The 17063-nt window shown below is 46.1% G+C and overlaps 1 protein-coding gene across 5 annotated transcripts in view; it reads right to left on the bottom strand.

Annotated features, from left to right (window-relative positions):
- Positions 1–17063, bottom strand: part of FAM83F (family with sequence similarity 83 member F) — a 44114-nt gene that overhangs the window by 25230 nt on the left and 1821 nt on the right. For 3 of the 5 annotated variants that reach the window (XR_011147923.1, XR_011147922.1, XM_069002757.1), the window contains exon 1: positions 3258–10587. Coding sequence is in view for 3 of the 5 variants with exons in the window: in XM_069002757.1 (XP_068858858.1) it covers positions 3258–3713 (456 nt within the window). In the remaining 2 variants the exon portion in view is untranslated. Of the gene's footprint in view, positions 1–3257; positions 10588–15030; positions 15267–17063 lie in introns of those variants that run through there. The other 2 variants (XM_069002756.1, XM_069002755.1) reach the window with 2 other exon arrangements.

Here is a 17063-nt window from a genome sequence, read left to right on the forward strand (position 1 = left end):
TGGAAGAATGAATGTGCAGAGGAATCCTCAGCCACCATGCATAGTGCAGACAACAAGAATTCTATTTTCTTTTTTTTTTCCCCAATTCCCTGTGAAAAGTCTGCTCTCAGGGCTGGCTTCCCAAGGAATAGTTTATAGAGCTCAAACATAAACACCTCATAGTCCTCAGGAAGGGACTGGAGTGTGGTCAAGATTTGGAGGCAAAATGATCATTCCCTCTCTTCACATATACTGTTTTTCTGGTAGAAAACGAATCCTTCTTTCCAGGCATAGATTTTACATAAAAACAAAAGGTTTCACTGATGTGAGAGACAAGCCTGAACATTTATAGGATGAGTAACAACAAAAAGAAGAAGGTTGTGGGTAATTTTATGCTGATGTTACAGAAAGGGAGACAAAGACAAAACATGTATCTTTTACACCATTAGGAATACCAATTCATTTTTCTGCCTGAGTTATTCTTCCCAATATTTTAAAGGTTATCAATGGAGGAAACTACTGTTTTCCTAGTCCCTCTGCATAACATCAGTCTGCCAGGTCAGAGCTGTCATGCTGACAGTATGCTGGGAATAGAGTTGCCTAAATTTTAATTTTCCAGGTGCTGGGGATCACAGTAATAAGCCCAGCTGTGCTGGGGATGGCATATACAGGTGTGAATGGAGCTAAATTCTGAATCACACAGCAGGATTTCCTTCACTTGATGCGTGGGAGAGGTGCAGCACTCCTGCAGGAGCCCCCTAAGGAAGGGGGGAATAATTCTCCCCAGAGACCTCTTTCCTATGAAAAATGCCCTTGGACAAGTGGCTTTTGGGAAAGTGGTGCCACAGTAAACATCCCCCACTGTGCCTGCTGAGTCTCTGCTTGTTCGGCCAACAACAACCAGCACATCTGCTCCGTCAGGCTCCTTCTGTCAACACTGCTTACACCAGCTTTTCTTAGTTAGAAAAAGAAAAAAGAGCTGACATTGTATTTATGCTCATCATTAACATGTAAGTTCCTGATACAGGTGAGCTATGGTGGAGCTACATCATACTAAGTCCCACAGTGACTTCTATTAGGCAGAACTTCAGGTCCTGCCTTGGTTCTCCCTTCCCAGCAAGATGCAGGGAATGTTACCAGAACCTCTGAAAATTAAAATACAGTGAACTTGTGCCACTTTGTTTCTGAACAACTTCATGTACAGGCAAATCATAATTAAAGGCATGACCATGCATTAACTCAGGCCTGTTATGCTCCCTCTCCCCCCCCACACAGTGGTATGGATGTAGTGATGTAGGAGCAAGGATGCCAGGTAATATTCATTTGAAGTAAGAGCATCCACATACGGAATGGATAGCAGAAGCACAAACTTCTTTTCTCTCCATCCCCTCCACTTGCAATGAGTGTAATGATTGCAGAAATTACAGCCTGTCCTGGACAAACCATTAATTCTCAGTACTGGCTTTGCAATGTGAAGGGCTGGCTCCTTCCAGGCTGTGGGGCCCTGGGTCAGTTCAGGCTTCTTTGCAAGACTGTGGGCTAGTGAGAACAGCAGTCAAAACTTCCCATGGGCAACTCCTGTTGTTGTGTTTGCCATCTCAAACCCCTGTCACTGCTGGTGATCTGTCAAGATCACCTAGCAGCGTTCTCAAGCACAGCAAGTCAGAGCATGAGTGTCTACCCCTGCAAGATGTTTTCCCCATTTCTCTTCCTATCCTATGGATAATAAACTTATCTGTAGGGCCCATAGGTGTGCCTAGCTCTTAGTAGGAATTCTAAGATTGGCAAGTTAATGCTTGCTAATCTCATTGCAGCAAGGTAGCTTAATTAACATATGTTTGTAAAATACTGATGATAAGCCACCCACAGGCATGTACCACATATTACCAGTATCTGTTTAGACCCCCCTCGGAAAAAACAAACCCAACAAACCCCCCCTCTCATCTGCTGATTAAAAAGCTGCTACCTGGAGACTTTTTTTGCCCGGGCCAGCTCAGCTGAACACAATAGGCATAGTTATCTATGAAAAGGACCATTAAACACTCAAATGGCTGTTCAACATGAAACCAGCTTGGGCTGGGAGGGGCACAGTTTGTCCAGTCAGTGAAAAAATAAAAATCTACAAAGGAATTAATTATTTCTAGGTGCCAGGCACAGCTATTGAAAAAAAAAAAACAACAAACTTTCCCAGTTTTTGAATGGTCTATAGAAGCCTTCGTAGCAGTGCAAAGAGGAAGTGAATTTGCACTAGATCGGAGTGTAAGGATTTTACAGCTTCTGTCTTCTAAATGACTGATTACACCAGTAACTGAACAGGATTACAGGGTGTGCACAATTTCTGAGAGCAGGCAGCTGAGAAGATCTGCCAGATTAATGCCTCTCTGTAAAGTTTTCTGTGTTTCCCGGCAGATTCGGTTTGAACAAGTCTGCAAAAGTTGCACGTGTAGTGTGTGCTGGCAGAGGGGAACAGGTGGAGGAGGAAATAACTGCTGAATTATAAAGCAGAAAACCCAGAAAGCTGCAAAACTAAGCGCAGGAATGTTTCTTACGCTGTTCTCCCCTTTACCCAAGAGTTGTGTCAGCTCTGACGGGGATCTTTTCCTGGGTGGTCTTCCCCGGGAATTTCAGCCACATCCGGGGTGGGTGACAAAAACCCTCGTCATTGCCCCCACCTGTTCAACGCAAGCTCTTGTAGCATCGTGGCTGGTTTGTTTCCTTGCCAGAGGAGCCCTATCACCACCAGCAGTCATTTCCAGGCAAAGATAAATGGGAGGAGCAGCCGCGTATTGTCTGCACTTTGGCTACTTGTAGTCCAGGCTGGATGGTGTTGAGACCACAAAAAATAAACCCCAAACCCCCACCACCCCATAAACAAACACACTGCCCTGTCTTTATCTAGGGATACCTGCACACACCGGAGGGGTGGCTATAACAGCATCATGACCTGCCTTCCTCTAAATCCGGGAATGAGGCCGGGACAGGACAACGCGAACCACGGGTACAGAACTCCAACTGAGGGGAGGTGGAGGGGTTTGCAGAGCTTTAACCCCATCACAGGCATCAGCTTGGGCAAAGCGTGACACGACCAGCAACAAGGCGCAGGGAACGCCTGGTGCCTGGTGGACGCCGACCATTGCATGGCCAACGCGCTCCTCCTGCTTTGCAGCGAGGGCAGCCCGGCCGCGGCGGCTCTCGCCTGCCTTCCACCCCACATCCCGAGCCAGACCCCCGGCGCGGGCAGGGCGGGCAGGGCTGGCCCCTCGAGGGCCGGGCCGTACCTTCTGCGCCTGCTGGATCATCTCCCGCACCACCTCCTTCAGGTGCGGCGCGCTCTCCTCCTTGCGCGGGTGCGTGAAGAGGGACACGCGGCTGATGCCGCGGTAGAAGGTCTTGTCGGTCCAGCCCAAGTCCAGCGGGGGCACCTCGGTGTCCGAGCACTCGGGCCAGTAGGCCAACGACAGGGTCTCGCCGCCGGGTCCCCGCGCCACCTTGCCGCCCTCCCGGGGGTCGTCGTAGCCCCGCCAGCCGCCCCGCAGGTCCTGCAGCTCCCGGCCGGAGAGGAAATCGCGGAGCTGCTCCTTCCTCAGCGCCTCCCGGTACGCGGCCTCGCCGCGGGTCACCAGCGCTTCCAGGGCTCGGCGCTGCTCCTCGCTGTAGTAGAAGCGGGCCTGGGTTTCGGTCACCTTCTCGTTGACGTGCAGCTCGTCCAGCAGGAGCACCTGGGACTCCGCCATGCCGCCGGCAGCCCCAGCGCAGCGCCGGCCGGCCGGGAGCGAGGGCAGGAGCTGCGGCAGGAGGGAGAGGCAGGGCCGGGACCGCCTCACCTGGCCTGCCCGAGCCCGCCCCGACGGGTGGGGCGGCCGCTGCCCCGGGCCCTGGGGACACGGCTGTCCCCGCCGCCCTGCCTCTCTCCCAGACCCCTGCGTGGCCCCTGGGGAGGGGGGTACGAATCGCGGGGAGAAGAGTTTCTGGGAAAAGGAGAACAACCTGACCTAAGAGATGCAGGATGAGATGTAAGATAAAGGGAAGAGACTGGTTATGTGGCGGCCTAAACCAGCTTCGAGGGATGTGGGTTAGAAATATTTAACTAACTTGTGAAATTGTATCCTAGGAGTGAACTTAGTGCATTGAAATGGGAAAACCGCACCTCTGAGGGAAGACCCTCATCCACTGAACATACGAATTTGGAATACCCTGTACCTTTAAACCGAGGCAGGGAATGAGAAGGCAGTAGTAGTTTAGCCAGGTAGTGATGTAGATTCATTATGCAAATGCTGCCTGAATAGGATTGTATAAATATGCTTGCATATGTATACATTGTATATGTATGTATAAATATGCTTCCTAGCTTTGTGGATTTACCACTTCGCACCCATCTCTGCGCAGACATGAAATAAAATCGAGTATCTTAACTCTGTGTGTGGATCAGCTTCCCCACGGGGGAAAGAACCCAGATTTGGGACAACACCTTGGCATGGCTGGCACCAGTGTCCTGACTGCAGTGCTTGGAGGAGAACCAGGCCTGGGCCGCAGGTGTATTCTGGGGTGCAAATGCAAAAGCCTATTTAAGACTTTTTTCCCCCACTTTTTCAGACTTGGCAGCCACCTGCAGGGTTCTCATGAGGAAGGGGGGACACAACTGGGGCCAGGGAGATGGGCAGAGCACCATGGTGGCCACAGGCAGTGACCTGTTGGCTGCAGTGAGCTGGTAGCCGGCCCTCTCCGAATCCACTGGCAGCTCAGCGGCTCCAGAAGAGCAGGCGGTGGGTATGGGGTCCCCAGCTTACAGAGGGGAAGATGACAGAGCGATGTGCCAGAGGCCACCCAGCAGGCTGGTGGCAGAGCCGGCAATAAAACAGCCCTGCTTCCGGTCTCTGGCTGGGAGCATGAATAAATACCCGCACGAATCCTATCGGAGAGACTGGGGGCTGTCATGTTAAATTACGATATTTGCGAGGTGTGTGATCGTTGCTAGGGGCCCTAATCAAGATTCCGGTCCCCCTGCGCTTTGCACACACAAAGGACAAAAAGCAGCGCTTCCCCACTGCAGCCCAGGGACAGAGCTGGCAGGGAATGAGCAAGGAAACAAGGATAAAGTCAAAGGCAGGAGTGAAATACAAACATTCAGAGGCATTTGCAGTGCTTTACATCTGTGATTAGCCCTAAGTGCTCACATGCAGAAAAAAACTGTAAGGGGACAGAGCTTCTGAAGCTGCTCTTTGTTTCCTCTCTCTAAGAAATCACCTGCCCTCAGTGTGACTTAGTTTAAATAAGCAAGGGTCAAGTGGGCCACCACAGCTCATCCTGTGCTGTTCCTCTCCTTTAGGTAAAAGGGATATTTTAGTATTCCAGACTGTCTTTGATAGCTTTTCCTAGCATGAAATTCACTTAAAATTTGAAATTACACTTCGCAAAGGTCTACTCCTCTGCCTATCAAGTCTCCTTTAAAAATTAATTTCCATGTAAGTTCTTTTAGCCTTATTTCTGATGGAAATGAGACTTGCATGGTCATGGTGTCTGCACCTGTCTGCCTGTCTGTCCATGTCTCTAATAACTTTTGACCCCACTGTCTGATTTCAAACAAGTTTAGCAGAAGTGTAATTGCATCCCTACAGATTTTGTGAAAAACAACAGGCCTGATAGCAAAAAGAGACTCTATCACAGTCCCCAGCAGTGAAAGTTACAACGTGGGCTCATGCCTAATTAGATTCCAGATATTCCATAAAACTGAGAATGCTAATAAGTGCCTGATCTGTAGGAAGAGCTTCAAATTAATTTTATGCCATCTTAGACACCATAGTCAATCAACCACAATACACAAATACACAGGAGATGTGACTTTCTTAGTTCCAATGCTCGCTAAATTACTTGTTGGTTGTGGGTTTTTTCCTGTACCAGAGGCTGCCATCAGCTCTGCTATTTCATGTGGGGCTAAATAAAATCTCTTTAATCCTGGATGCTCTGTTCATTTGTAGCTGCACAATGTAATCTTTTGTGTTCACCTAAGGCTCCCACATGAAAGCAACAGTAAGTTCACAAACATACGTAGTTTTGTATTTAAAAGCAAGCAAGTATTTCCCACATCCAAGTAAAGGCAGCAGAGATTATTTTCACTTTGTTGTGATGAAATGTTTAGACCCCACCTCTCACTCTTAGAAGACAAAATGTTGTCTGTGTGTTGATATGATAAATAGGGGCAAGGTACTTTGCAAAAGCTGAGAGACCCCTTCCCAAAGCAAGCACGTGTCCCATCTCATCTCCCCCTCCCCATTCTCACATCAATACATTCCAACCAAGACCTTTCCTGATATGGAGTTTTTATAAGGTTGGATGATTCAGTTCCTTTTGATTTTCCCCAACCCTCCAGCTGACAGCCTCACCTCAGAGTGGTAAAAAGGGCTGTGCAAACAAACTGCCCTCTCTGCCACAGAGTTAATCCAACTCTTCAGGACTGGAGAAGAAACTTGGCAGGCAGGGTGGGGGGAAAGACTTGGACCTCGCTCTGCCCCTCTGGGATTAAGGAGTGAATTCCAGTTTCCACTCTAAAAGAGAGTTATTACTGTTTGAGCTCAGGTTTTCCTCTCTGCCCTTAGCGCTGGCTCAAGAGAAACAAGAAAGGGGAAAGCTGATTTTGAATTGTGCTGAGGCAGCTGCACATCTACACAGAACTATGCTATCTGTCACTGGATTTGTTTTGTTCCAGGGGATTACTCGCTGGAGGGGCTGCGTGTGCATAGGCAGGGTTGGGTCTCTTTACTTTTCGCCTTTGTTTGGGTGTCATCCCAGGCCGAGTCCTGGTTAAGGTCTTGCTTACTTTCCTGGTCTGGTTCCAGAATGTTTTCCAAAGGATGTAAACTAACCTATCAGGAAATATCACCTCTTGTTGTAACCCTCCCCCAACCCTATTACAGTGTTTTAAATCTGCCTTCAAATACCTCCCACGTATAATCTGGTTATTTGGGCCTAATTGCTTAACTTTCCTTTGCGAGGCAGTGCAGGCTGTGCATTAGATAAAGATATGACACCTTATATTTAGCATTAATTGCAACTGCACTTGTCCTGAGCACACATCTCTCTTGCCAGTCCTTCCTATGTAATTTCAGTCCCTAAATAGCCCACCTCATGATAGATTCTTTGATAAATTTCCCAGCAGTGTTTTTCACGTGGCATAAACTGCTACAAGCTCTTGTTATAAACCTTGGAGTGCTCAGCTCTACAGAGATAAAATCCTGATGCTTTCCCTCTCACCTACATCTTATTTTGCCAAAGAACAGTTACCATCTACATGCAAAATAGGAGTAAAAGCAGAGGCAGACATTAAAATAAGTATCATTTTGTGATAAAGTGTTCAAGAGCTGTAGGGTAGAAGTCTTATTCTGAGGAGTGGTACCTTCCAAAACAAAACAACATGATTTACCAAAATGCCTCTGATTCAACCATACTAATTTTTTGGTTGTTTTTAGTTTTGTTTTGATTTGTTGTTTGTTTGGGTTTTTTTTCTCCATAAAAAGCAGCAACTGCTTACACATTAGTTTTGCAAAGACAACCAATTGTTTATGTGATGGAGGATACAAGAGAGTGTTTTCCGTTTCTCACTGTTTCAGCTGCAGGTTAGTCTGAGGTGACAGGGCTCTGCTGTCTTGAAATAGAAGAGTAAATAAATAGGTGCCTGTGCCATGGTTGTTATTAAACACCATATTCCTTCCCTGTGCTGGCTGGCAGCACAGCAAGACTCACAAAGGCTTGGCGGAGATTGCACCTTCTCGACTGTCTTCTCTGGAGCAGGATCCAGGAGTTTGTGGGGAGACTGCTACGTGCACAGCGAGCCGTGCCCTGCTTGTCCCGGGTCTGAAATTCCATTTGCAAGGGCTGCCAAGCCAGCACAGGAATGGGTCCATTAGTCATGTCCAAGCACTGGCAGAGCAAAAAAGCCCTAAACAAGATGATTTCAGGGTGGAGAGGAAGAAGCTCTTGCCTTCCCCATTCACCCTCCAGCAACCCAAAGAGCTGCAGGCGGTGGAGGGCAGGTGTGTCACTTCTGCAGCAGCAGTGACAGACTGCAATCCGGAGGATGAAGAAATGCTTTCAGATGCTTCCTTTCTGTCACATTACACTGCCTCAGGGAGAAAACCTAGCTGCTGAACTGGAGAATTGCCGCAAATGAGTCGAGTGCTTCTGGCCTCCCACTCACATGTTTCCATGTGAGAGTAAATAGGTAAGAGAGTCCTCTGAAGAGAGCAGAAGGAGCAACTGCATTCGCAGGCTCACGTCTTGCAGCAAGGTATTTGCTGACTGAGCATGCACAGAAAGACCTTTAGCCGTTTTCCCAGGCTGCTCCTCTTCACAGGCCAGCACTTTTAGGCAGTTTCCTGTAAGAAATAGTGCTGACCCTGGTCTCTTGCTCTTTCAACACCCATACAGGCAGGGACTCAAACTGGTTGCAATTCAGCTGAGCTACCCTGAGGGGCCTTGACCAAGTCATCTGCTGTGCCTCAGCTCCCATTCTCTAAAATGAGGAAAATACTACTCTACTTCACAGGGCTGTTACAGAGAAGAGCTTAAAAAATAAACCCCCAAACCAACGTCACCTACATTTACTTTGGTTTCTCCTACAGGGGGTGGGGGGAAGAAATAAAAAGATAGCTGTAGAGTCCCTTTGCAGATGAGCCAAATCCTGAATGGAAGCTCTGGCTAAAGAAAATAGCGAGGAATCAGCAATGCAGCCTCTGAACAGGATGCTTAATTTCAGCTATAATTACGTAGCTCTCAAATCATGGTGTGCTTTACAGACAAAGGAACACCAGGAATGGGGGCACTGAAAAACTAAGATAGCAACAAGTCTGCAGCATCATGCACTTAATTGTGTACCGGCCACCTGTCAGTGTGCATTGCTATCAGCTCTCTGGGGAAGAAAATGCTCAGGTGAGAGCTAACAGGAAGAGGAGTGGAGCAGACAAGGAAGTCAGGGTGGGTGTCCCAGGCAGAGGCTGGAGGGAGAAGTAGCAGCCTGACAAGAAGCGATTAATGGGACTATCCAGATATTGTGGAGCAGACCTCCAGCCAGTGCAGCAAGAGCAGGTGGGAGATGGAGTTATGTGCTGATGACGAGGTGTGCCAAAGTTATGTGGTGGGTAAGAGGGAGTCAGTGGAGGGGATGCAAGAGAGATATGAAGTGTTCAAGAGTAAATGAATTCATTTGAAAAGCTGCATATTCAGCGGAGGAAAGGAAAGCAGTTGGAAGCAGAGAAGAGGCTCTGGTATCTAAAAAGTTTTAGACATCCTGGAGGATGGCTAAAAAAAGCCATGGCAAAATAGGAAACTGTTTTTTATAAGGAGAGGGAAAGAATATAACTGTGAGGCTTGAATAGAGAAGAGAGAAGTTAGAAGTTGGTCCTAAAAATACAAAAATGAATAGTTAGGAAGCAGTTTGGCCCCCACAATAAATGCAAAACCGTGTGAAGGGAGCAGCATAGGAAAGAAAAAGGGAACCCTTCGAGTGGAGATACAGAAGGCTGAAGCGTAGGCTTAGACCTGGAGATGGAACAAGTTGATCTGTGATTCATGAACACAAAGAAAAATACAGCTAGATTTTAAGATGTGGTAGAAGTGTGTGTCTTTGGTTTTGAAGATGCCCTTTACTGATCAGCATACATGGAACTCTGATGTGGATTTAGCATAAAAACATCCAAAGAAGCAATGCAAAGGAGAAATTAGCTGCTCATGACCTTATCAGGAGCACTGCTAGCTCCAGAAGATCCCTGCCTTTCACTTGCCAGTGCTTCTGTCCGGCAGTGCCACAGTGCAGGCAGATTGAGTGGGTGCAAGTGACTCCCGTGAGTCAGAGAAAGGAAATAAAAGGAGCTGACCAAACCTCCCTCTAGAAAGGCCATTTCCAGACAGACATGTTGGAGGTGTGAAAGCAAAACTTCACAGGAAGTCATGTGCAAAATTTGCTGTTTAATTTTTTTTTTTTTTTTTTTTTTTTGCTTTATAAATGCTGAACTGAGGTAATAGAAAAAGTACCAGGCAACATTCCCTGCCTCTGTTCCAGCTGCTCTTTGTGCGGCCAAACCACCGTGTGGCTTGACTGAGACATTGCACAGCAGCATTTATCCCAGGCCATAGTGTCGCTCCAAGTAGGGGTGTGCTCTGGGCACCCCAAAGCCACACACGGGGAAACCAGCAGAGCACCTTCATTTTGATACTGGAGACATTACTGGTTGGACTTCAGTAGGGAAGAACTTCTCAGCCAACCGAGCAGAGGCATGATGATGGTCCTGGTCCCGAGACAGTGTCACAGGAACAGTGACCCGGGCTGTCCCTCCCTGGGTCTATGGACACCTGAATTCAGGCTTAGAATATCATCATTTCAGATCAGCATTGGCAACAAGATCTGGTTTTGAATTCCTCCAGAAGCAAAACCCAAATGCATAATGCACTCATGTTTCTCTAGTGCCTGTTTTTAGATCCATTTCTTTTGCAACTCAATTAATCAAGATTTTGCTGCTCATTTTAAAATAAATGGCATTTCTTAGTCAGGTTTATAGCTTTCAGTCTTAGAGGTTTAAATATAATCAGGTGGATTCTGAGCTAATCCAGATTCATAAACCATTCTCATCTGTTAATATAGGAACACTTTGATCATCCTATTTAAGAGATGTTTTTCAGCAGAGGGATATTTTTCAGATGGATTGTCCTGCAGTACTCTTTATTTCGAGGTTGTGGCAGGTTACTGTGCTGCACCCTCATGCAAAGCACACAGGGATAAGGGAGGGGGAGAAGAAGCTGCAGCAGAAATAAGCCACAGCTTTGAGTTCACCCATATCCCTTTTCCCCCTTCTTCTGACAATGAAGGATCCTCATCTCTCTCCTTGTGCTCAGCTTATCCTACTCACCTGCTGTTTTCTATTTGCCCTGTCATGCTTAGGTGGGATCTTTTAAAATTCTTCCCTTGAGAGGGACCCTGGCCATTTTTCCTTTTACTCTTCCAGCATGGCTGGCTCAGGAACAGGTTTCTTCTTGCCAGACCCCCACACCCTCCTCCCACCCTCCTATATTTATATTCTTCTACTGGAGAAGCAGCTGCATCCCCTGGGGAAGAGTGCAGCCTGTGGCAGATCCCCATCCCTACCAGAGCATCTCTGCTCTGACAAGCAGAAGGAGAGAGTCCAGTCTTCGTGGCTCTAATTCCACTTTGTTGAGGTTGTCAATTAGTAGAGGAAGCAATGATTGGATTTAGTTTTTTCCCCTCATGCTGACAATTGACCTAAGTCACAGTAAATGCTATTAGACAGCAGACGATCTTGGGAAGGACTGCAACTAATGGTGTAGCATTTTGCATATCTCACAAGCATTTAATTTATCCCTCTACTCTTCCTGGAAGTTGCATATAGGATGTAGTGGGGTCCTGTTGGAGCATGCTACCAATTTCATGAGCTCAGGTAGGTAATTACCTTGTTATCTTCTTTCTATGCTGCAGAGCAATGTGAAAAGCAAATCACAGCTCAGCTATCACTCATGCCAGTGCTCGGGGTAACACTGTGACAAGCCATGTGTGGGATGTATTGGTGGCCTTGGTCACCAGGTAGCACAGTGGCTTTCCAGCTTCTGAAGGCCATTAGCTGCAGCAAGGCTCTTTTGAGCTTGGGGATAAATCTACCATGGCAGCCTCTGCAACATCCCAGCCTTTGTTCACCACCTCAGGAAGCTACAGCTGGCACCCAACACCTTGCTACGAGAAGCTCCATGTCTGAGTCCCAGCATGGGAGACTGGGTAGCCTGACACTTAGGATGAGAAACATCCTGCTCTGGGTGTCCAGGACATGCTGGGGAATGAATTCACTCATCTGGAAGACAGTGAGTTTGGACTGGGTTGTTTGTCTGCAGCACTAGGTAACCTACTTTTGTGAACACTGCCTTGGCAAATTAGTTAGATCAAGGTGATTCCCTGCCTTCATCTCCTCACAGGCCTTCCAGTCCCTTTTGTTCTGAGCTCATCTGTGTTTGGAAGGTAAACACATGGTACGCCCATGGTGACCTTTAGAACTAGGAGCTTTTACAGTTTGCATAACACTGCAGATACATATGCCATGATAATAAGTAAGTTGGAGCAATTATGGAATAAATCCTTGCCCCAAAGAGATACCCAGATGCAAAGGGCGAAGCATGCTGCCAAACAAACTATGGCTCAACCAGAGAAGCCATACTTTATTTTTGGCTGCAAACATCCAGATTTTTCAAGAGGAGGGAAGAAAGCCTAGCCAACTTGTGCAGGCTCCAAGGGCAAGCTGAAAGACATCAGAAAGCCAGATGGGAAGAGAAAGCAAGCAAAGGAGAAGTTTAACCACCGTGTGAGGGTGAGGGCCCAAAGACAGGGGTTGAAAGAGGTGATGAAAAATGCCAGGCTGGCATAAAGGAAGTCATGGAAAAGGAAGAGAGGCTTTAAGTCTGACACCCACAATTCTGCCATTGTCCTGCTAGGCTACCTTTGGCAAATAAATTCACTTTCATCTAACTTCCCTCCTCCTGTTTATACATCATGGCACTTTGACTTGTGAATTTTTTGGACTAAGACTATAATTTCTACAGGTACAGGAAGTGCCCAGTACAAATAGGCTCTGAACTCAGATGGTGCATCTCTGTGGTGAAGGACAGGAAAATCCAATAGAAGATGCAAAGCTGTTGCATGGGTTTGGATACAGGCATGGCTCACCTGTTAACAGGTACCAACAGCCTGCACTGTGGGGATGAAGGGGAATGGAGAGGGGAGGGCAACACCAACTACTGAGAGCACAGCTTGCTCATGGCAGTGGGATAAATGAAAGAGCAATGAGGAGAAAGTAATGTTAAAATCATGGTATGTGGGTGGAGGTGGGGAAGAGACAGCCATTGGTTGGGTAGAAAAGGCAGGTGCTATTTTAGTCAGACTGTGTTAATTTCAGCTCTGATGTAACTCCATTTACGTCAATTTTAGTCAGTTGAATTACACAAAAGATTAATTTAGGCCAATGAATTGAGGTAAGAGTGATTCAGCCCAAAATAAGTTTTGGGGTGCAAAGAAGAGATGTGAAACAAGGTGAAGAAATAGAGCCATCCTGGATTTGAAGAGATGTTGAAGTAGGGAGGGTGGGGATGAGAGAGGGTGAACCAGAGGGAGTAAAAGCAAACAGGCCACAGGACACTGCAAGGATGTTTGCCAATGATTTTCATTGCAACCCAGGACAAAGAAAGGCAGTCTGCTCCCTGAACTCTGTGTGTATTGGTTATCTTCACCTTACTCTTCCCATGGTCCACTTCCCCTTGCCACTCCTCTGGACAGCCTGCACACCAACATACTGTACCCTTTTGTCTTATTATTTTGGTTTAATCACAAAACATTCCAGGTACACTTTGGATCAGGGTTTCATAGAGCAACAGCTACATTTAGCAGTAAGAGTGGCTCTGATTCACTTGCAGTGCAGCTTCACCGGAGTCAATGGAAATGAACTTGTTCCATTAATTCTCCAGAGACAGCATGAAAGCCAAATGAAACCAGACAGGGCCATTCTCACGCTGACAAATGTATCCACACCTTAACTCTTAACAGCCTGCCCATGGAACACATGCAAAAAGCATCTGACATACTTGGCACTGTCTTTTAGATTTGCAAAAAGGTGCCTCTCAAAAACCCTTAAGAAACAAAAGAATTATGCTACTACACTTAACAAAATGAAAACAAAAAATAATTAAGCACATCTCTTGCTTCCTTCCCATTTTACTCAATTTTTTCCCCTGCATATGCTTTTCATCTATTGTTTCTGATGCCTCTTTTAAATTGGTGTTTACTTTCTCATAATTCCATGTACTGAGAAAATGTAACACCCATGAATCCCTAAGGTCTCTTTCTCTTCCTCTGTCCTCATTTCCCCTAGTTTTTATTCTTCCTTTTTTTTTTTTTTACATTTTTGTTCTTTGAAATCATGATCATCAATTGCATTTCATTTTCATTCCCTTCCTCTCTAGCTTGCCCACATTTTCATTCCTCTGTTCTCTTGTTCCTTGTTCAGCATTACATTTAGTTGAGAGAAGAAGAAAGTCAGTAGGCTCTCAGGTTAAGGAGGAACTTTAACCACTTCTTTGACACCTACCCCAAACTTGGCTCCACCAGTTTTCCACCTTCCACAAATACTCAGTACTGCACAAGAAATAAACACCTTACAAAGTGCTTTCAACTCATATTCAATCACCATAATAAATACAAACTCTCTTCTGTAACATTCAATCATTATATTTAGTCTTAATATCACGCTTTTCATCTGCAAACACCCACACAAGCATTGGTTAATTTGTCCTCACAGCAGCCCTGCCAGGTAGGTAATTATGTGTTATTATCTCCATTTTACACATAAGGAAACACTGGGTGACATTATGAAATTCCTAACAAGCTCATATAGCCACAAATCTAAGCAGACCCTAACTGAGTCCTCTATAGACACACACATACAGTACTCCACAAACATTTTAGTGTAATTAGGGACCCACAAGCTCAGTGTAAGACAGGAGAGAGATGCTCGCTTGGCATATTACACCCGAGAAAAGGAAATTCTCAGACTGTGAGATCGCCCTGGACAGCAGAGGAGAGGTGCAGGAAGCAAACTACCAGCTCTCCACAGCACGATCTGTATTTTCTGGGCAGCATTTCATGACCTCCCGTTCCTGCAGGTGAGCCAATGTGCAAGGTGAGCTCCTCCTTGCCCCCAAGCACCACCAAGGTTTGATTTCATGTTTGCAGTTTCACCACTGGTGACTGCCCTCCCGCTTATCAACACTTGTTTCTGACAAGAAGTTGGGAAAACACTGTCATGCAAAACCCCCAAGTGAGCCCCTGACCTATTTGAATGCTAATGACCTCTTAGTGCTATATCCCACTCGTTCTACTGCCTATCAAGGTGTCAGGATGGGAAAATAATAGACCTGCTGGACCACAGGCTGCCGCACACACAAACCCATAGAAATATGGAAGAAACATTAGTGGGAAAGTCAGAGAAGGAAAATGAAGACCTGAGTAATTACCTTTGGTCCAGGATGTCAGCAGCCCACACCAGAGTATCCTGTGTGCAGCAACTCCCCTCCACCACAGGGACAGGACGCTTTGCTGCCCTCCCACGTGGTGCTCTCCCCACAGCAGCCCTTCCACAGCAGAGGCTCCAGGGACACCGCAGGGTCTGGCAGAGCCGATTTCAGAGGGTCAGAGGCCCAGGTGCCGTAAGACATTGAATTCCCAGTTACACAAGGGAGTTCCACTGCAACTATTAAGCATTAGATACCATTAACGGGCATGAGATGCCATTCATATAAATAAACTTGATGTGAAAATAAAGACCTGTGTAAGGATTTGGGCCGTTGTGATTCCCCATTTCATTGCCCTCCATTCAGTGTGACACTGAGGGTGTCATGGTTCAATGGAAAATACTCTCTTCCCCCTTTGTTAGTCTTCCTGTCTTATTTTCTGAACCTGCCACAGCCTCTCTCAGCATAGAGATATCCAGGGAAATGATTTCCACATTGTCTTCCTTTCACCCCTGGTGTTTCGGGTGTGACCAGGGACAAAGCTATAGGACAGAATTTGCCAAGATTAACATACATTGCTTATTCCATAAAAATGGACTCAAGGCCCCCTGTCTTCCCTGTATCAATTAAAATGTTGTTAAGTCTGTATCATTGCTAGAGTTATTCCTATTCCAAGTTTTCTTAAAATCCTTTACTGTTTTTAGGTTTTCCGGTCAGGATTATGTCCTTGATGTATTTGGTTTTCTCTGTCAGTTTTCTGCATTTCCTAATTTCTGCTTTAGAACAAAAAGGGTCCTTTTTTCTTTTTCTTCCCTGGTTGACATATTTTACTTTTTAATTTCAAACTGCTGCTTGAGCTCTGTGACTAAGTCAGCACAGGCTGATGCTGCCTAAAACTTGGACAGTGATGCCAAGGCTGAAACTTCACAAAGTTCTGCCAAAGCTGCTGACTCTGGATTCCTGCATCTCATGGGTTCTCTCTGCTTCATCCCTTATTAATTGGGACCAAGCATTCATACCACAGGAGTGACCTGGACTTCCAGGCTAGTTTATGACCTGAGCATCTGTGCAGATGGTGAGGGGAGGCTAGCCCTGTATTGCAAACTACGAGTTGACAAGGTGAGACAAAATGATTGTTCCCGGTAAGAATTGTGGTCCTACAATTGTGCTATTCCTGTCGACTTGCCTGTACACCCCTTATCACCAGCTGGAAGCTGCAAGAGCTCTGGGGCACAGCTTTAGTGACAGCATGACAGGGCCTTGGTCTTGGCCTGGATTTAGCATTCCCAAGTGCTTACAGCACCTTGGAGACAGTAAGAATAAATACTAAAATAATACCTGCAAAACTTAAAACACAAAACAAACTCCCCACACACACAAAGAGAGACAACACTCATGGCCACAATAGGTGTAAGGAAATGGAAAGCAAATCTACAAATCTACATACTCTTGAGAAAGGAAGTGATGGGGATGGTGAACTTTAGGAACACTGTAGAATGAATTAAAGAACCAAATGAAGGATTTAAGCTGTGGATGCAGGATGAAGACGCCAGAAGCTACAATGATGAAAACAAGAGGTCCCAGCAGATGTGGAAGTGTGAAGGGAGAGTGGCACGATGCGAACGGGAGGCTGTGGTGATTGCAGTGCTGAGCCAGTCAGGCCTTGTCCATACAAGGAGTAAACATCCTATGGGAAAGAGTTTTGCAGCCACGCCCAGAGTAACCGAGTGGTCAACATACATGTGAAGTTCTCATATACAAAAGACAGCTGCATTAAATGAAATGTAACAAAATTAAATTAAATGAAATCATGAGATGAAAATTCATGATGAAATTTCATGAGGAAAAGTCAAGGAATGAAATGAAATGAAATGAAACAAAACTTAACTGAATGAAGTGAAATGAAGTGCAATGAAGTGAAGTGAAAATTAACATAATGAAATGAAATTAGATGAAATCTCAAGATTTCATTTCCTTTCATGAAACGAAAATTCAATGAAATGAAGTGAAAATGAAAAATGAAAGGAAATGAAACA

Source organism: Aphelocoma coerulescens, chromosome 1A (assembly GCF_041296385.1).
Source record: "Aphelocoma coerulescens isolate FSJ_1873_10779 chromosome 1A, UR_Acoe_1.0, whole genome shotgun sequence".
Taxonomy (NCBI): domain Eukaryota; kingdom Metazoa; phylum Chordata; class Aves; order Passeriformes; family Corvidae; genus Aphelocoma; species Aphelocoma coerulescens.